General features: G+C 41.6%; 1 protein-coding gene across 1 annotated transcript; it reads left to right on the top strand.

Annotated features, from left to right (window-relative positions):
* Window positions 1-9,919: 9,919 nt before the first annotated feature.
* On the top strand, window positions 9,920-20,600 carry LOC109934026 (hyaluronidase PH-20-like). The gene is made up of 4 exons (XM_020532870.2): window positions 9,920-10,098; window positions 12,597-13,464; window positions 17,937-18,026; window positions 20,283-20,600. The coding sequence occupies exons 1-4, from the start codon at window positions 9,920-9,922 to the stop codon at window positions 20,598-20,600; spliced, it is 1,455 nt and encodes a 484-aa protein (XP_020388459.1).
* The last annotated feature ends 1,079 nt before the right edge of the window (window positions 20,601-21,679 follow it).

Genomic DNA, 21,679 nt, shown 5'->3' with positions numbered 1-21,679 from the left:
GGAACAGTGTCTATAGACTTAAAGATTGAAAATGTAACTTCACTACTTAATAAAAAGAGGGAGACCTAACAGGGAACTATTGACCTGTCTTCCTGATGTCAGTCATGGAGAAAATACTAGAATCTATTAAATAGAATATCATAACTGGACTTGAGGAAATAATTAACTGATTGGACAGACTCAATGTGGTTTTATGAAAGGGAAATAATGTTTGACAATCCTGTTAAAGTTTTTTGAAGGTGTAACTAACAAAGTCGATAAAGGGCATTAGTAGATGTGGTGGATTTGCATTTTCAGAAGGCTTTCAATAACAATCCTCGTGGGAGGTTAGTAAACAAAATTAGAGCAAAGGGGGTGAGAGTAATGGATTGAGGATTGGTTAGTGCAAATAAAAGAGAGATTAGAAATAAATGGGTCATTTTCAGGTTGGCAAAAGAACTCCAGAAAAGGCAATTGGCCTTTGAGTCTGCTCTGCCATTCAATATTTAAATCATATCTGATTTCTGATTTCACGTTGAAGGTTTGTAGCTTCACATTTAGCCACATAATACTGCATCTTCCACTCAACTTGTCCAGATCACCCTGAAGTCTCTTTGCATCCTCCTTACAACCCAGCCCAGTTTTGTGTCATCAGCAAATTTGGAAATATTGCACTGGTTCATCAATGTCATTTATATATATGATGTGAACAGCTGGAGCCCAAGAACTGCTCCTTGCATTATTCCACTAATCACAGCCTGCCGTTGGAAAAATACCTATTTATACCCATTCTTTGATTCCTGTGGATCCATTCTCAACCCATGGCAATATATTACCCCCATCCCATCTGCCTTAATTTTGTCCACTAATCTCTTCTGTAGGACCTCAAAATTACCTACTCAAAAATATCCTGTAGATCTCATAAGCATTATTTGCCTTTCATAAACTCATGCTGTCTTTGTCCAGTCCCATTAATGCTTTCCAAGTGTTCTGTTGTCACTTTTTTAAAAAATATTGGCATTATCCACCTACTAATGTTAGGCCAACTGGTCTGTAATTCTCTGTTTTTGCTTCTCTCACTTCCCTTTCTAAATAGTGGGATTACATATGCTACCCTCTAACCTGCAGGAACTGCTCTGGAGTTTGTAGATGTTTGTAAGATGCCCATAATGCATCAAATATTTCCAGGGCTACTTCCTTTAGAACTCTGGAATGCATATTATCAGGTTCTGGCAATTTGTCAGCCTTTAACTCCATTAATTTCCCTAGAACTATGCTCTCACTAATGTGGATTTCCTTTGCTTCCGCACTCTCACTAGCCCCTTGGATCCCCAAATTAACTTGCACACAACAGACTTGTGAGAAAAGTTATAGGTCATGGTGTAAAAAGGATGGTAGCAAGATGGACACAAAATTGGCTGAGCAGTAGGAAACAGAAGTAATTGTCAATTTTTCAAGCTGGAGGAAGGTTTGTAGTAGAGAATCCAGAGGTTGGTATTGCGACCCTTTTTTTTCTGGTATATAAAAGGATTTGGATCTTGGTGTGCAGGAGACAATTTCAAAGTGTGCAGATGACACTAAACTAGGAAGTATTGTAAACTGTAAGGAGGGTAGTGTGGAACTCCAAAGGTGCATTGACAAGTGGATGGAGTAGGCAGGTCAGTGGCAAATGACGTTCAATGCAGAGAAGTGTGAGATCGGAAGAACATTCAAAGACAATGTAAAATCAGGGGTACAATCCTAAAGGACATGCAGGAGCAGAGAGACCCGGGCATATTTGTGCACAGATCATTGAAGGTGATAGGACAGGTGGAGAGAGAAGTTCATAAAACATACAGTATTCTTGGCTTTATTAACAGGGGAAATAGAGTGCAATAGCAAGGAGATGATGTTGAATTTGTACAAGATACTTGTTAGAACTCGCCTGGAGTACTGTGTATAGTTGTGGGTGTCACATTATAGGAAAGATGTAAACGCATTGGATAGAGTGCAGAAGCAATTTGCAAGAATGTTTCTAGAAATGAGAGACTTCAGTTATAAGAACATAACATAAGAATGTAAGAAATAGGTGTAGGAGCGGGCCATCTGGCCCATTAAGCCTACTAAACCATTCAATGGCTGATCTTTTTGTGGACCCTTAATTCCTTTACTGTTTCAAAAATTTATATATCTCTATCTTAAAAATATTCAATGAGGTAGCCTCAACTGCTTCACTGAGCAGGGAATTCAACAGATTCACAACCCTTTGGGTGAAAAAGTTCTTCCTCAACTCAGGCCTAAATCTGCTCCCCCTTACTTTGAGGCTACGCCCTATAGTTCTAATTTTATCCACCAGTGGAAAATTCCTCCTGGTTCTATCTTATCTAATCCCTTCAAAATTGTATATGTTTCTATAAGATTCCCCCCTCATTCTTCTAAATTCCAATGAGTACAGTCCCAGTCTACTCAATCTCTTGAGGATCTCTTATGAGAATAGATTTGAGAAGTAGGTGCTGTTGTCCTTGGAGTGGAAAAGATTGAAAGGAGATTTGATGGAGGTGTTCAAAGTCATGAGCAGTCTGGACAGAGTAGATAGGGGGAAGATTCCTTCACTCATAAAAGAAAAAAGAACAAGAGGGCATAGGTTAAAAGTGATGTGCAAACGAAGTAAAGGTGATGTGAGAAAGATCTTCTTCACAGTGAGTGGTTAGGGTATGCAGCAGCACTGCCTGGAAATGTGGCTGAAGCAGGTTCAATTCGGGCTTACAAGATGGCAATGGATGATAACTTGAGTAGAAATGGAGTGCAAAAACATGAGGGAAAAGCAAAAAAACTGACACTAGGAAATAGACCATTGCAGGCACAAAGGGCCAAATGGTCTCCTTCTACCCTGTCACAAATCTGTTATTCTAACATTGCTGCTCGGCTTTTTGTGCCCCCTTTCGTGAAGATGAAGCTTGAGTATGTGTTCAATTCTTTGTTCCCCGTTATAATTTCCCTGGTTTCTGACTGTAACGGACCTGCATTTGTCTTTACTATTCTTTTTCTCTTCTCCTATTCATAGAAGCTTTCATGGTCCGTTTCATGTTCCCTGCAATTTTACTTTCACACTCTGTTTTCCCCTACTTGATCAAACTTTTTGTCATCTTTTATTAAATTCTAATATGGTCCTAATGCTCAGGTTTCCTGCTTTTTCTGGCAATTTTATAAGTCTCCTCATTGGATCTAATACTATCACTCATTTCTTTTGTAGACCATTGTTGAGCTAGAAAGGGATGAATGAATCATGCACGTGTTCTTTAAATATTGACCATTTTACCTATCCATCATCAACACTTTTAACAAGGTTCCTCAATCCATCCTTGCCCATTCGTGCCTCATACTGTCATAATTCCCTTTATTTAGATTCGGGACCCTAGTTTTGCATTTTGCGACTTGACTCTCCATTTTCATGAAGAATTCTAACATATTGTAGTCACAGGCATCATTTAAATGTTAGTTGAATGCTGCAATGAATCAACATTCACATGTGTGATCTAGGTGATGAACACTGGTGAACAGAATAATATTCATTGTCCATAAAAATTTTGTAATATTCAGAATTAAAAAGTTCAACCAGGACATTTGGTCGATAATCAGAGCTCAATTTTTGTATGATTTGCTGATTCAACTTATGTTATGCACAGAGGTCATGCTGAAAAAGCAATGTCATATGTTGTTCAGACAAAGCCAACCTTTGGGTGCTGCACATGCACTCGTTACAAACTTATAGAGTGGTTTCACCTACTCTAGGGATCATGGGTAAGGAGAACAACCATTTTAATTCATGAATTTGCACTGCCAATTTGGAATTCTTAGCTATAACAAGGATTTGAGTTGCAGCCAATTACTGTACTTGAATCCAGATTTAACTGACACTTACAGACCTGTCGTTGTAGAACACAAGGATGCCACATTTCAGGCTACAGATCTGGGAGGGAAAGTTGTTTTTTAAAAAACAAATTATGACAAAAACAAACATTTTTCTTGATGCTGAAAGGTTTGTCCATTTCTGGTCGCTATTACCTTCCAAACCACTGGGAACACATTTATTGGAATGTTGTGTTATCTGGAAAATTCCAGTAAAGCTTCTGCAATGAATTCAATGAACTAATTTCCAGCTGCACAAACTTCCCATCTTGTGAAATGAAACTCATCAAAAACATCAGGAAACGTAATAAACAATTTATGATAAAAAATATGGAATAGTCCAGGGTAATTTCAGAACCCTGTTCCTTTAAAACAGCTGGAGTCAAAAATGTGACTAATGGTTAGCAGGTTTACATTCATCCCACACATCTCTATTTAGCAATTTCACACTCGTCATCTAAGTGATTCAATATCCAGAGAAGACTGGCTCAAATGGGAATTATATAAGTGTGCTTACAACCTGACTACTACTCAGAACAATCTGAAGCAGGTCAACAAATTTCTTCTGGAAAGAACAACAAGTGGATATATTGAAACCAGCCAGTGAAAGGTAAATTTAGCATGCGAACTGATGGTTCAACTCTTTGTCATGAATGTGAAACTATACTTCAGTTTCTAGTCAACGTAAACTTTGCTTTATGTTGTTGCTGGTGTACAATTTAAGGAGAAATACATTTGTATGTTTGGGACATTAACGCAAGCATTAGGTCCGCTGATGTATGCACAGATGTCTAGCTGTGCACTACATGCAGGTTTAAGGTTGTTAATGTATTAAGCTGCTCTTCATTTGTTTGTAGTGCTTTTAGTCATTTGTGCTCTGGTGCACCTCAGTCAGATTTTGAGTCAAAGCTAGAGTTTGTTTCCTGTACAATCCAGGATTTATTTAAATATACTCACTGGGCTATACATTATATTTGACATAGCTATGATGAAAGAGCAGGATATCAGAGCCAATTACATTCAAAAACTCTTCTGAAGAGTTGGCATGGACGCATTAGGCTGCATGGCCTCTCTCTTTACTGTTAGCTTGTACTTTCTGATGATGCAGCTTTTTTTTCAGATTGGTACTTACTTTGAAGCAGTGCAAACAGGCAGTATTGGGTTTTTCAGTGAGAAATTAGGCTCATTAGTTCTTGTGGTTCCTTGCACTGATGTGGGACAAATCAGACTGAATACCTTGTTGGCAGATGGACAGACAATGAACATCTCTCAAAAGTATGCGGAGCAGATAGATCAAGGAACTTATTTTTAAATTCTTTCACAGGATGTAGGTAGCACAGGCTGGGCCAGATTTTATTGACCATCCGACAGTGGGCAATCAATCACGTTGCTGTGGCTCTGCAGTCATGGGAAGGCAATAGCCTAGTGGTATTATTGCTGGGATGTTAATCCAGAGACTCAGATAATGTCCTGGGGATCTGGGTTTGAATCCTGCTATGGCAGATGGTGAAATTTGAATTCAATAAATGCCTGGAATTAAGAACCTAATGATGACCATGAATCTGTTGCTGATTGTTGGGGAAAAATCCCTCTGGTTCACTAATGTCCTTTAGGGAAGGAAACTGCCATCCTTACCTGTTCTCACCTATATGTGACTCCAGACCCACAGCAATGCAGTTGACTCTTAACTGCTCTCTGAGCAATTAGGGAATGGGCAATAAATGCTGCCCAGCCAGCAATGCCCTCATTCCATGAATGAATTTTTAAAAAGTCACACAAACTGGATAAGCTTGGCAGACATCCTTCCCTAAACAGAATTAGTGGCCCGAATGGGTTTTGCCTGACAATCGACAATGGTTTCATGGTCATTATTAGACTCTTAATTCCAGCTTTTTATTGAATTCAAATTCCACCATCTTCCATGGCAGGATTCAAACCCGTGTCCCCTGGGTCTTTAGATTAATATTCTAGCAATACTACCATGAGGCTATCAATCAGAAGAGCAACATGGGTTTGATGTCAGTGCTGCCGTTTCAAACTTAAACTCCAGATTAACAATACACAATTCTCCCACGCAACTCTGTTTAAAGATAGGTTTGAATCAACCTGTTCATCTCTCGATGATTTTAGACAAAGGTAGGTACCACGGGATTGGAGCATTTAATCTCCCCTTCCAACTCAAATTTGATTTAATCCCTTTCCCTAGCTCTCCCTCACATTATAGTTGCATTATAGTTAAAGAGCTTTGCATGTAAATTAATCAATTAGAACACGGGTGATTTAATGGTGGTAATTAATAGGTGAAAAATACCACGAGTGATTTGGTAATTGGCAAAAAGCTGTTCAGTTATGTGAGATAATACTTCAGCGTATTAAAAAAAAAGAAAAAAAAATCAGTTTGCTCAGAGATGTTATTACACATTTCCCACAGCAGGTGGGGCTTGAACTCACATCTCCTGGCTCAAAGGTAGGTACACTGCCACTGCAGCACAGAGCTCTACCTGCTCCATTTAAAGTGATTATTAACTATTTTCAGGTTAATTTTGTACTGATTTTTTTTTTCTCTCCGGAAGCTCCTATTGTACCACCAATGTTTGTTGCTTTCTGTAGTTTTTTCAAGTTGCAAATCTCCACCAAGTGGAATACTGAGCAGGAGCTGAAGGGGCTTTGTTGACTTCAAGGCTTCTGCACAGTAGAAATTGCTCCAAGACTTGGTGCATTCCACTCAGAATGATGTTTGTCTTAGAGAAGCAGAGGAGGAGGGTTGAGAAGTACACTCAGCAGGAGACAATGTCCATCCAGGGTATGTGCAGAGTGAATGTTCTAACTGAAGGACAGTGAAGAACAATGTGTCTGACATCTGCTTCCCCCTCACTGCTGCAGCAACAACGACAAACATTGACTCATGGAGATCAGTGCCCAGTGTCTAGGCAGCAGTCATGTGCTCTGTTCTGTGCCAGGGCCATCTCAACATTGTCAGCTGCTCTGAAAGTGACCATACTGATGAATGTTAATGTGCCTTACTCCTTCCAGACTGAAGGTAAAGATATTAGCAACAGCTCACCATCCACTGTTGAGTAAGTCACTTGAAGTTCTCCATTCGAACAGAGTGAACAATACTTCACTTTCTTTCTTGCCAGGGATGAGCAGGCAAAGACACCACACAGCTTTACTGGCACAGCACGCTGCCCCTTGTGTACACAGTGCCATTGTAATAGAATAGAATCCCTACAATGTGGAAGCAGGCCATTCAGCCTATCAGTCCACACTGACCCGCCGAAGAGCATCCCACCCAGACTCACCCCCTATCCCATCTGTGCATTTCCCACCCTAGACATTATGGGCAATTTAGCATGGCCAATCCACCTAACCTGTACATCTTTGGATTGTGGGAGGAAACCGGAGCACCCAGAGAAAACCCACACATTGGCTGCAAACACACTGCATTGCCAGTGCCATTTGTCTATCCTGCCTTAACACTGGAACTAAAAGAGATTCCAGTCCCTCACCCATGTGACCATAGGCATCAATAATGCAGGTAAGTGCTGAGTCTCTTGCCAGCCTTCATTCTGTGCCAGTCTGCTCTGCCAGTGCATTCAAACCACCATAGTAACCCAGCTTTTGTGTCGCCAGCATACAGCGAGCCACTAATGAGCAGAGGCATAATTGGCAAAGTGGAAGAGGAGTGAAGATGTACCAGGAACAATAAGCTCACCTCACCTTCCCACTTGTCAGTAACCAAGGTTGTGTTCACTTGGCCACCATGCAAAAACAAAAAAACCCACAAATTAAACACTCCAAATCACGTTTATAAATGAAATTGTGCCACATTGCAAACAGATGTTAGGAATAAAAACAAAGTTGCTGCAAAAGGCCTGCAGGTCTGGCAGCATCTGTGGAGGAAAAAAAAGAGAGTTAACATTTCGGGTCCGGTGACCCTTCCTCAGAACAGAAACAGATGTCAGGAATCTTTAACAGAAACAGAAATTGCTGGAAAACCTCAGCAGGTCTGGCAGCATCTGTAGAGAGAAATCAGAGTTAATGCTTCGGGTCCAATAAGATTGGTGGAGTAGCAGATAGTGAAGGGGCCTGTCGGAGAATGCAGCAGAATATAGATAGATTGGAGAGTTGGGCGGAGAAATGGCAGATGGAGTTCAATCCAGGCAAATGCGAGGTGATGCATTTTGGAAGATCCAATTCAAGAGTGAACTATGTGGGAAATGGAAAAACCCAGGGGAAAACTGATGCACAGAGAGATCTGGGTGTTCAGGTCCATTGTACCCTGAAGGTGGCAACGCTGGTCGATAGAGTAGTCAAGAAGGCATACGGCATGCTTTCATTCATCGGACGGGGTATTGAGTACAAGAGTTGGCAGGTCATGTTACAGTTGTATAGGACTTTGGTTCGACCACATTTGGAATACTGCATACAGTTCTGGTCACCACATTACCAAAAGAATGTGGATGCTTTGGAGAGGGTGCAGAGGAGGTTCACCAGGATGTTGCCTGGTATGGAGGGTGCTAGCTATGAAGAGAGGTTGAGTAGATTAGGATTATTTACATTAGAAAGACGGAAGTTGAGGGGGGACCTGATTGAGGTCTACAAAATCATGAGGGGTATAGACAGGGTGGATAGCAAGAAGCTTTTTCCCAGAGTGGGGGACTCAATTACTAGGTGAGAGGGAAAAGTTTAAGGGAGATCTGCGTGGAAAGTTCTTTACGTAGAGGGTGGTGGGTGCCTGGAACGTGTTGCCAGTGGAGGTGGTAGAGGCGGGCACGATAGTGTCATTTAAGATGTATCTAGACAGATACATGAATGGACAGGGAGCAGAGGGATACAGATCCTTGGAAAATAGGCGACAGGTTTAGATAGAGGATCTGGATCGGTGCAGGCTTGGAGGGCCGAAGTGCCTGTTCCTGTGCTGTAATTTTCTTTGTTCTTTGTTCTTTGTTCCAGTGACCCTTCCTCAGAACAAGAGAATCTTTCTCGTGCATTCTCTTGCCTCCTGTCACATGAGTGCCTTTGCCTGTCATGCTTCTGTACAGTGTTTCTCCGGTCACTGCAGTATGGCGAGTGAAAGATTGCTGACATACAGTGACAAAGACTGCAGATGGCCCTGGAGAACAACTTGAAACAGATTTCACCAAGTCAGCCTGGGCAAAAGCAGTAATAGTAAGAACTGCAGATGCTGAAGTCAGAGATAACACAGTGCGGAGCTGGAGGGACACAGCAGGCCAGGCAGCATCAGAGGAGCAGGAAAGCTGAAGTTTCGGGTTGGGACCCTTCTCTTGAGGAAGGGTCCCGACCCGAAACTTCCATTTTCCAACCGGTCTGATGCTGCCTGGCCTGCTATGTCCCTCCAGCTCCGCACTTGGTAACAGCAGCCTGCGTTTGCAAGTTTGACAGGCAAGAGTAGACGTTATCATCTAATGTAGTCTGAAGTAATGCTTGAACCCTAATGGAACAAGGAAACAGGAGGTGAATATATTAAAAAAGGGTTAATTGAGCATCGATTGGTTGCACAAGGATGGGAGAACTAGTAACCTGTAGCAACACCTTCTAACTCCATTTTGATTTAGACCCCACCCCCTCCCTCTCTCCCTTTAGTGGTTTGCATTGCCTTTAATGGGCTTTGCACATAAAATTATTCAGTTGTTAACAAAGGTGACTGACTGGTAGTGTTTAATAGATAAAATGTTTAAAGACCACGGGTAATTTGGTGATTGGAGAAAAAAACGTGCAGTTGTGTAGAAGTGCACTTCTGGATATGTATAAAAACACAAAACGAAAGAAAAATGTGATCAGTGAGTGTGGTTAAGTGAAATAAAGCCCTCACTAAAAGTGCAGACACAAACCCTACGTAAATAGTTATCTTCCTGTTTATAGCAAAGGATGTGGGTGGAGTAGATGGGATGGGAGAGTGAAACCTGCCTTCCTGAGAAAGGACAGAACTTGGTGCTCCACACAGTCATTGCCATAACCTACAGGACATTGTGTTGGTAAAGCCTGTAATCTATTGAAGATTGCTGGAGTGTTGTAACCAACAGCAAAGATGACAGCAGTTTCCATTGAAGCACTTGGACATCAGTTTACTGATGGTTGCACTGCAGTGGAGCTAATGTTAGCCATGCCACACAACTTGGTTGGATCCACAAGTGTGAAAGAAGAGTCGACCAACACTTCCAAATTGGAAATGATGAGCTCCAAGCTCTATGTGAATTCCTGCATCAAGTTGGTATTGGACATCATCATTCTTGTTTCCTGAAAGTTTTCTGGTCTCTTACTGTACTCAGTCTTTAATTGTGTATGCCCATCAACATTCTTCTACGGGATGTCCCATCATAGTCCTCATCTGAGTGCCCTATAGCAAAACCTGTGCACACCTTCACCCTTTAACAACTTGGCACCTGCACTGTCTTTGCCCCTGCCCCAGATAAATAGCAAGTAACAATCATGCCTCACAAGCGCCAGGCAATGACCATCTCCAGCAAGAATCCAACCATTGCCCCTTGAATATTCAATGGCACTGCAACCACTGAATCCTCAAACAATGACATCTTGGGAGTTACCATTGACCAGAAACTGAACTGGGCCAGCCATGTAAACACTGTGGCTGCAGAGCCAGTAAGAAGCTGGAAATTCTTTGGTGAATAGTTCACCCCCTGACTCCCATTGCCTGTTCATCATCAACATGGCATGTCAGGAGTTTGATGGAATGCTCTCCATTTAACTGGATGGGTGCAGCTCCAAAAACACTCAAGAAGCTTGACACTGCTCAAAATAAAGCAACCCACTTGTTTGGCACCCTATCTAACAGCTTCAACATTCAGTCTGAAGATACTCTGCAAAAATTCATCTGTTTCAGCAGCAACTTCCAAACCCACAACTCCTAGCATCTAGAAGGACAAGGACAGCTGGTACATAGGAATGTTGCCAGTTGCAAGTTCCTCTGCAAGCTACATGCTGTCCTGACTTGAAGCTATATCGCCTGTCCTTTAGTGGCATTGAGTCAAAATTCTGGAACTCCGTCCCTAAAAGTGCCACATGGACTGCAACGGTTCATGAAAGCAGCTCACCATCACATTCTCCAAGGCAGTTAGAAATGGGCAATAAAAACTGCTTCAGCCTGTGACATCCATATCCCATTAATTAAATGTCTCATCACATACAGATCCTGCCTCTAGTCTATCCTCTAAAATAGTGTTAGTGCCTAAACTTTTGGCTGCACATATGAAATTAAGTGAGATTACAACACATCCATCTCTGACTACTTGTTGCTACTCCACTGTCTGGCCAGGTGGCAATTCATGGCTATCTGAAAGGAAGAAGGCACAAGGCTTGTGTTACAGTGCCAAGAGATGGGGAGGCTGCAGTGGAGGTGCTGGACAGGAACAGAGATATAAGATTAATCCTTTTGCGGCCTGTAAAGGGAAGGCAATGGCCTAGTGGTATTATCACTGGACTGTTAATCCAGAGACCCAGATTAAATCTTGGGGATCCGGGTTTGAATCCTCCCATGGCAGATGGTGGAGTTTGAATTCATAAAACATCTGGAATTAAGAATCTAATGGTGACCATGAATCCATTGTCAAATGTCGGAAAAACCCGTCAGGTTCACTAATGTCCTTTAGAGAAGGAAACTGCCATCCTTACCTGGTCTGGCCTACATGTGAGTCTAGACCTACAGCGATGAGGTTGACTCTTAGCTGCCCTCTGGGCAATTAGGGATGGGCAATAAATGCTGCCTTGACAGTGACACCATCATCCCGTGAATGAATAAAAAAAAATTCAGTGTGCAGTATGAGATTAGGACAAAGTGGAATGTAAGGAAGTGGATTGGTTACAAGGATATCACCACATTCAGGGATAAGGTAAGTGTCATCTAATTGGTGGGTGTGGTCACAAACAAGGATTTCTCTGCAGTATTCCCAAGGTGAGGACTTTGTTGGAATTGCCTGCAGAGATCACTGACGGAAATGCCCTGGAGACAGAACTACAAAATACAAGAATTTAATATCAGCACTTCTTCATCAGTATATTTTGCAAATTAATATTTCTAATATGCAATCTTTAATTTGACCGACTGGTAGAATAACGATTATACGTTAGTACATCAGACTTGAAGATAAAGTTAGGGGTGGCACGGTAGTTGATACAGTGGTTGGCACTGTGGATGGCACTGCTGTCTCACAGTGCCAGGAAACTGAGTTTGATTCCAGCCATACTGTCCATATGGGATTTGCCATATCTGCGTGGATTTCTGCCATGTGGTCCAGTTTCCTCCCAAAGTCCAAAGATGTGCAGGTTAGGTGGAATGGCCATGTTAAATTGCGCATAGTGTCCAGGGATGTGCAGGCTAGGTGGTTTAGCCGTGGGAAATGCAGGGTTACAGGGGATGAGCGGGGATGGAGTGGGTGGAAGCAATGAGTCTAGGTGAAATGCCCTTCAGAGGGTCAATGCACACTCAGTGGGCCAAATGGCCTGTGTCTGCACTGTGTGGAGTCTATGAAATTTACTTAGGAGCTACGCATCTTGCTGGAATTAAATTTTAAATAAGATTTTATGAGTGCATTTTCAAATGTGACAACTTTTGTTCTCACCCAATATTTTATTAGAAGCTGCAAAACCTTTGCCATGATGGACTCATTCAACCTTTTAGGACGTTTCAGTAGTTGCATTAATGGTTTGGCAATTTTTTGGCACCTCTCATTCATCCCCTTATGCTTCAGCCAGTTGCAACTTAAGACTGCACTTCCACTTAAACGAAATTTTCCATTTCTTGCGATGTGGAATGCGCCAACAGAGCTATGCACAAAGAAGTTTGGAGTGACTTACAATCTAACACCTTTTCCAATGGTATCCACCACACGAAGAAGTCCACTTCAGCAGGACATTAGAATCTTCTTCAATGGTATGATTGGCCACTATCCTCACTACAATGAGCTAACTGGTCAGGAGTTCAATGGTGGCATCCCACAGCAGGTCAAAATGGATGAGCACTTGCAAAAGGCTGCGCACGATATTGAAGAGTTAATTCCATCAAACATGTCCAGAGGGTTGGCAATTATTGACTGGGAAAATTGGAGGCCCCTCTGGGATCGAAACTGGCACCACAAACTCATCTATAAACGCCAGTCCATTGAATTAGTCCAACAGAGGGACCTTTCCTTAACAAGACAAAGGGCAGCTGCTATTGCCAAGACTGAATTCCAAGAAGCTGCAAAACAGTTTCTATTAAAGTCTTTGCAGCTGGGAAAGAAATTAAGACCGAATCAACTTTGGGGATATTACTTGTTCCCTCATTGTTACAACTATATGCACAAGAACAAAAACAGAACGTACACAGGGATGTGTCCATCACGTGCAATATCGCGGAATAATGAACTGCTCTGGTTATGGCAAGAAAGCACAGCCTTATACCCGAGTATTTATATGTCCAGAATATTCAAGTCTTCCAACAATGCGAAGCTTTTTGTACGGAATCGTGTCCAAGAGGCGATGAGGGTGGCAGCATTTTCCAAGGAGAACCATTCTCTCCCTGTCTATCCCTACACCAGAGCAGTCTATCGTGATTCTCTGAATGAAACCCTCTCTGAGGTAAGAAGATGATTCAGCAAACACTATTAACAAATCAGCAGAAGAATTTAAAGTGATAGGGCTATCGATTCATAAACGCTTATTCTAAACACTTGGTATTCCCATCAAAAGCTATCCAAAACTGTAGTAAAGTGGCTTATGTAAATTAACTATAACTTGCATTTATAGGGCACCTATCATATATAAATGATGTATTGTGTAATCAGACAAAACTTAATACTGTCCTGAAGGGATTACAAGTGCAGGTAACCAGAAGCTTAGTCACAGAAGTAGTCTCAGAGAAATAAGCTTAGAGTATAACATAATGGCGATGTTAATGTTTAATTAATCGACAGTTTGGACTAATAATCCTGTGACATGGGTTCATTTCCTACCACAGCAGTTTGGGGAAAGAAATTAAATTCAATTCATTAGTTTAGATTAAAATTCTAGTCATAAATAATAATGAGTTGTTGCGATTCAGTTATGACCTTTGGAGAAAGGAATATCTGCATTCTTATCTGGTCTGGCCCAAATGGGACTCCAGACCCTCGGCAATATGCTCAACTCTTAGCCAGCCCCATGACAGGGAAAAGCACTCTGGGTGCAGTTACACTACATGGACTGTGGCTGTTCACAGAGGCAGGTAACACCTGTCTCCAAGGGTAATAAATGGTGATCTTGCCAGAGATGACCACATGAATAAATGAACGAAAGTCATAGGGTACATTGGTGCAATTAGAGGACAGAAATTTTCAGCCATTCAATGAGTTCATAGAGTCATAGAGATGTACAGAACAGAAACTGACCCTTTGGTCCAACTCATCCATGCCGATCAGATATCATAAATAAATATAGTCCCATTTGTCAGCATTTAGCCCATATCTCTCACAACCCTTCCTATTCACATACTCGTCAAAATGTCTTTTAAATGTTGTAACTGTACCAGCCTCCACCACTTCTTCTGGCAGCTCATTCTATGCACGCACCACCTTCTATGTGAAGAAGTTGCCCCTTTGGTCCCTTTTAAGTCTTTCTTCTCTCACCTTAAACCTATGCCCTCCAGTTTTGGACTCCCCCACCCCGGGGAAAAGACATTGACTATTTACCCTATCCATGCACCTCATGATTTTATAAATCTCATGAGTTCTTGCCCATTGGTCATTCATCCGCAGACTGGGGCATTCAGGCTTCCACCCAACTCTTACCAGGAAGTGAAATGAAAGCCTTAACAACCTGGGGATTCTGATCTGGAGGAGGAAATACAGCGTTCTAGAGCGGTGGATATGATGGGATAGTGGTAGCAGTCCAATTCAAATATGTTAACACAAGAACAAATCATAAAAATAGGATTCCATGCTGTGGAGTTCTCAGTATTGGCCAGCTGGGAACCAACATCAAACCTAGACAGATTTATAATTTGTGTCATTTCCAATCTTAATGTCAACTTTCATAAATTATGGCAAGATTTCACTTGGATTTTAAAAAGAAAATGCTTTTTAGCATTGCTGTGTAGTTCCCAGCTGTGTACTAAAGGAGAGTAAAGCTTAGCAGAGATATAAAAATAATAGTAAACCAGGAGATTGACAGCACCATGGAGTGCAGTAGACAGCTGGTGATAGCCAGAAGTAGTAGCACATAGGGGAAGTGCCAAAGGACACAGGCAGGTCATTGGCATGACTAAGGACTGTATTTATCAGCGCCAAAGACTTTATTCCAGAACGTCACATCGTGAAGAATAGAACTGGGATCTAATCCTTCCCTTTTTAAGTTTTTATTTACATGCAGAAAACAGAGCTAACTTTTCCAGTCCAGTCCCTGAACTCAAAACATTAATTCTGCTTTCTGACCACAGATGCTGCCAGGTGGCATGGTGGCTCAGTGGTTAGCACTGCTGCCTCACAGCACAAGGGAACCTAGGTTCGATTCCACTCTCAGGCGGCTGTCTGTGTGGAGTTTGCACGTTCTTCCTGTGTCTGTGTGGAGTTTGCACGTTCTTCCTGTGTCTGTGCGGGTTTCCTCCCACAGTCCAAAGATTAGAATACTGAATGGTCTGGGCAGAGTGGATGTTGGGAAGATGCTTCCATTGGTAGGAGAGACTAGGACCTGAGGGCACAGCCTTAGAGTAAAGGGAAGATCTTTTAGAACAGAGATAAGGAGAAACTTCTTCAGCCAGAGAGCGGTGACTCTATGGAATTCACTGCCACAGAGAGCGGTGAAGGCCAGGTCATTGAGCGCATTTAATACTGAGATTGATAGGTTCTTGATTATCAAAGGGATCAAGGGTTACAGGGAGAAAGCGGGAGAATGGGGTTGAGAAACTTATCAGCCGTGATTGAATGGTGGAGCAGACTCGACGGGCCGAATGGCCTAAGTTCTGCTCCTATGTCTTATGGTCTTATGATCTTATTTGCAGGTTAGGTTGATCAGCCATGCTAAATTACTCATAGTGTTCAGGGATGTATAGATTAGGTGGGTTATAGAGAGATGGGTCTGGGTGGGATGCTCTAAGGGCCAGTGTGGACTTGCTGGGCCAAAGGGCCTGTTTCCACACTGTAGGGATTGTATGTATAGACCTGCTGAGTTTCTTCAGCAATTTCTGGTTTTGCTCAGAGTTGGGTAAACCTCTGGAGCTGGATTTGAACCAGACTTTCTGGCTCAAGCTCAAGCTGAGGTTCAAGTCCCACTTGCTCTGGAGGTGCATCAACCTTGAAAAAATATATTTACAATGCTTAGTAGGAACTCTTGTGATGCAGTAATAGTGTCCATACTTCTAAGCCGGGAGGCCCAGGTTCAAGTGCCACTTGTTGCAGAGGTGTGTTATAACATCTCTGTACGGGTTGATTTGAAATACTTATTATTCCTCAAGAGCACCAGGAAAGGCAGTTTTACATCCCATGCCGCTCTGTTTTAGGTAAATAAAACATTCTTTGGGTACATGTTGTAGGAGAAAGTTTTATTTTGATAAGCCAACTATGTTGGTATGTACAATCAGTTTGCAGTTCACTGTGGGATTAATCCTTTTATTTCCAGCTATTCCTTCTGAAATGACCCTCTCTGACCACCCACTTCGTTCTAAAACAAATTGTTCATATTACCATGCTGCGGTTTGGAGTTTGAGTTTCAGAGTTGGCTGATACTGAACTCAGTTACAAACACTATTTGATGAATTCCACCAGTCAACTGGCAAACATTATTCTTATGTGGAAACACTTAAAACTTTAACCACAGTTGCTGTTCCAACATGATTTAATCCTTAGCTCTTAGAACTGTGTCAGTTGGACATGTTTTCCAAATGACTATTGTCAACTGGCTGTTAGAAAAGGGCAACCAAAATTAAACACAAGTAAGAATGTTTATATCACATTTAACATAACCTCTCTCCTTTCATCCTTGAGCACCTTACATGATGTTTCCCATGCAGCAGGTTTATTCCAAATATTCAGCACTCAGAGGAAAAATATTCTTTCTATTTTATGATTGCAGTTATGTCCCTATTGACATCCTCTGTCCTTTCTTCTCGGGTTTTCCTTGGCTGAACCATAACACAACACTCCATTCAGTATTGTTTAGATTCTTTGAGTTCCACCCTTTAATTACCCTCTTCCCCAAACTACAAGACTTGATTTTTGCAGGTGATCTACTTTTCACTTCACACAGACTATTTGCCACCTTCTCTATCCCTTTTCCAATGTGCATAAAGTGCATCTAATGCTGGAACATGGTCTTTTTGGTATCAAACAAGTGTGGAGTTCAAAAGAACTAGGTAGCTCTGAATTGAGATGATATATGGCCGGTCAAGACATGTGTCAACAATATGTTTAGATAAATCCAGACTTCAGTTCAGTTCAGGAAAGAAGGACTTGCTTTTACGTAACAATTTTCACAATGACCAGATGTCTCAAAGCGCTTTATTGCTTTATGAAGCCTTAAGTGCTTTATGAAGTCACTGTTGTAATCTAGGAAACACGACAGCCAAAATGCACCCAGTGAGCTTCCATAAATAGTATTGAAATGTTATTTGAGAGACTGGATCTTTGGAATATCTCCCCTGCCCTTCTCAGAAATAATACGATAAGATCTTTTACATCCCCCTGAAGAGACAAATGGGACCTCAGTTTAATGTTACCTCTAAGAGACAGCACCTCTAACAGTGCAGTGTTCCCTCAGTACTGCACAGGAGAGTCAGTCTTGTTAGTGTAATCAAGCCCTTGGGAGAAACCAATTGCCCAATCATTACTATTATTGTGTTGGTTTTAGGTCATGCATAGAAACTTCTTTTGGTTTATGCAATTACCCAGTTGAAATAGCCTGCTATGATTGAGGTTATCTCGTAGCTTTGTTATGGTAAATCAACTAGAACACAATCGAGTTTGCGAAAAGAAAAGCCTTATAAACTTCTGTGTTTTGACCTATCTAATCCAGAAGTATTGGTATATTGACTTACTCGGCCCTTTTCGTGTTAAGAACTAACTTACAAAATTTCTCCCCAGGACGACCTTGTCAGGACAATTGGTGAAAGTGCATCTCTTGGAGCAGCAGGGATCATTGTGTGGGAAAGCTCAAACATAACTCAAAATAAAGTAAGATTTTTGTTCGTCATGATCCACTTTACTCCTGCTGTTTAACAGAATACCCGTTCTCGCCTCATTTTATGTAATCATACCAAAGTGAACAGAAATTTCCAATTACAATCCGCTCTTAACTCAGAAATAATTAGTCAAACTCCAGGGATGATGCTCCATGGCACAAAACTGCTGGAGGAAGTGTGAAAGTTGTAAGGTAATCATAAAGAAATACCTTGATATTTCTGGTGAAATTTCATAGGGAAATAACTTTGTATTTCTGGTACTATGAGTGTATCAAATATAAAGCAGTGGAACCATTGAGTCTACATTGATTCTTTCAAAGTATATCTTTCAGTTGCTGGTAACATCAAACAACATAAACCTTCATCAGAGATGGGGGAGGTGGTGGCCTTATGGTATTACTGGACTGTTAAACTAGAGAGCCAGATAATGTTCTGGGGACCTGGGTTCAAATCCTGCCATAGTAGATGGTAGAATTTGAATTCAATACAAATCTGGAATTAAGTGTCTAATGGTGACCATGAATCCATTGCCAATTATTGGGGAAAAAAACCCACCTGGTTCACTAATGTCCCTTTAGGGAAGGAAACTGCCATCCTTACCTGGTCAGGAATACATGTGACTCCACACTGACTGCAATGTCATTGATTCTTAACTACCCTCTGGAAAGGCAATAAACGCTGGCCTAGCCAGCAAAGCCCTCATCCTGTGAATGAATTGCAAAAAAATGTGAGGTTAAAAATGTATAAGTATCTGGATAGTAATGGACCAAAGATTATTGGGCCTTCCCAAACTAGCATCACGATGCAAGATTCAGGGGTTGTGATCTGTGAGGCAGCAATAGCTGGTGTGGAACTCTGATAGAGTACCATTGGCTATGAGAGCCTTATAAATGTGTATTGTTTTTCTAATGGCATCATGGCCTAATCCTTAATTCCTGCTCCAAGGAAAGCAAGTGCAAAGACAGATTCTGTTTTAAAATCCTTGAAGATTAAACATCCTGCCTCCTTTCCACTCTTCCACCTGCTTCATTGCTCTTCCCCATTCTAAGTCGCACAAATCACTTCTCCCACACCCACCCCTCACAAATCCCAACAGACGACCTGACCCGTCCCATATTGCTCCCCACTCCCATAACCCATTTAGCTTCCCCATCATCATTGCCCAAACCCCCTCACCTCACCAGCCGCCCCACCTAAATCTCTTGCAAATCTCAATGAAAAGTCTCAATGGTAATTTTCAAGCATGGAATTGGGATCACATTGAAAACAAGTTTTGGAAGTAAGCTGACAAAAACAATTAAAATATCTGAGAAATACAATCATTTTCAAACTAGAAGCACCAAAAAAAACTTCACCGCATAAACCAATCAGCTCAATTCGAACGGTAGAGTGACAGAATAGAGACCTTACTTGGAGTTTTTGGATTAATTATAGTGCCTATTAACCTTTGTAGAATCTGTCCACGAATGAGGTCTGACATGGTTATTGGGCTTAGAATCTAGTCCTCTCCAACAAGATTTCTTTATCATAATGTTTAAGCTTATGTCTTCTGTAGCCTTTGGTGCCTCTCTTATTGAATACACCACCTGCAAATACACCACTGGGTTGTAAATATTCAAATACTTGGGAGAGTGTAAATGTGACGTAAGGTGGTTCCTGCTTTTAACTGTCATAGCAATGGGAGTGTAGACTAGAAGGAATAGGATGGTGTGTACGCATAGTCCACCTTGCAAGGTTATAGTAGCCTGGAGCACTGTTGTACAGCCACTGCCTTCCTACTTAGAGTTATTGCTCATTTCTCTTTAGATTGTTGAAATGTAACTTGATTTGGGGAGGTGATGGCCTAGTGGTATTATTGCTGGACTGTTAATCTAGAGACCCAAATATTGTTCTGGGACCCACGTTCAAATTCTGTCATGGCAGATTGTGGAATTTGAATTCAATAAAATTCTAGAATTAAGAGTTTAATGATGACCATAAGTCCATTGTCGATCCATCTGGTTTACGTACTTTAGGGAAAGAAACTGCCATCCTTACCCGGCCTGGCCTACATGTGACTCCAGAACCACAACAATGTGATTGACTCTTAACTGCCCGCTGGACAATTAGAGATGGGCAATAAATGTTGGCCTAGCCAGCGACACCCTCATCTCATGAATGAGTTGAAAGAAAAGCTGGTGAAATTTACTGCCTCTCCTATGTACCTTTCGCTGTGGAGACACTCATTGCACTGAACTTCTTTCCACAGCAATCGTGCTCAATGCTGCAGAGTTTTGTTGACGATGTCCTGAGCCGCTACATCTTCAATGTAACCCGTGCAGCGAGATTGTGCAGCAGGGCACTGTGCAGCAACAAAGGTAGGTGTTTAAGAAAGAACTGGGAATCCAGTGACTATCTGCACTTGAACCCGAGCAGCTTCAAGATACACAGAAAGAGAAATGGGCACCTTGCAGTAAAAGGCCAAGCATCCTTCAGTGACCTGCTGTACTTTGCTGAGAAATTCATCTGTCAGTGCTATGTTGGAAAAAACTGTGACTCTCAGTCTCCTGTTCAACAACACGATTGAACTTCATGTTGATTAAACATAAAACTCATTCTTCAAGAAACGTGCTTCAACTAAAATTGTTAGTGCATATGGTCATCAGATTTTATATTAAATGTAGATGGAAGAATCATTTTCACCAAACATGGCATGAAGACAGGAGGTGAAGATCAGCTTTTTCAGTCACCTGCTGAAAAATGGGCAAGTGTGCATGTGATTCGAAAAGAAAGAAGGTAAAAAAAAGGCTTGCATTTATATAGCACTTTTCACAACCACTGGATATCTCAAATCGCTTTACAGCCAATACTACTCTTATTCAAGTGTTGTAATGTGGGAAATGGGAGAGCTACTATAAGCTTAGCACATTCCCACAAGCAGCAATATGATAATGCCCAGAAAATCTGCTCTTTTGCGGTGTTGATTCAGGGATAAATATTGGCCAGGACACTGAGGAAATCTCAACAGTGCCATGAGATCTTTTATAGCAGGCGGAGGGGCATCAGTTTAACATCTCACCCAAAAAAAAGACAGTGTGGCTTTCCGTCCATGCGACACTGAATTATCAGCATTGATTTCTGTGCTCAAGTGCCAGAGAGGGTGGTCAGTAAGAGAGTTCCAGGATTTTGACCCAGTGGCTGCAAAGGGCACACAGAATCAAACTCTAAATTGAAGGTGAAACACTTGCCAGGCCAATGTTAGTTAAGCTCCTGTCTTGCTTTGTTACCTGGTATAATGAAACCAAATACGCCCAATGCCACTCATACATTTCAGCAGCTCCCTTATGAGACTGGCATGTTATTTTCTGAAGTTTCTGTTTGGAAATACAGCTTCTCTTTCTATTATATGACTACATTCTGGGTCTTTGACGTTAGTTTGTAGGTGGGGTCCACAGTTTCCTTGCCCACCACATCAGTTGCGTTCCAGTATCACAAAGGGATGAGGGAGCTTGTAATGAATTTTCTCAGACTCCATAGTGTCTTTCAGTTATAGTCATTGCTTGCATAAATGCCCTGTTTTGGATTATCAATATTTTATTCTCAGTTATTATATGTCTGCGATAAATGTTAATTAATACATCCCATTAAGAGTTCATTATTTAATTT

This window comes from Rhincodon typus, chromosome 25 (assembly GCF_021869965.1).
Source record: "Rhincodon typus isolate 14 chromosome 25, sRhiTyp1.1, whole genome shotgun sequence".
NCBI lineage: Eukaryota > Metazoa > Chordata > Chondrichthyes > Orectolobiformes > Rhincodontidae > Rhincodon > Rhincodon typus.
This window is presented reverse-complemented; position numbering and strand designations above follow the sequence as displayed.

Excerpts from the sequence above, each read along its gene's own strand:
- LOC109934026 (XM_020532870.2), top strand. The coding sequence starts at position 9,920 with ATGACAGCAGTTTCCATTGAAGCACTTGGACATCAGTTTACTGATGGT. Across the intron at positions 10,099-12,596 it reads TATGTGAATTCCTGCATCAA|CCAGTTGCAACTTAAGACTG; the intron begins GTTGGTATTGGA and ends CTTATGCTTCAG. Across the intron at positions 18,027-20,282 it reads CAAACATAACTCAAAATAAA|CAATCGTGCTCAATGCTGCA; the intron begins GTAAGATTTTTG and ends TTCTTTCCACAG.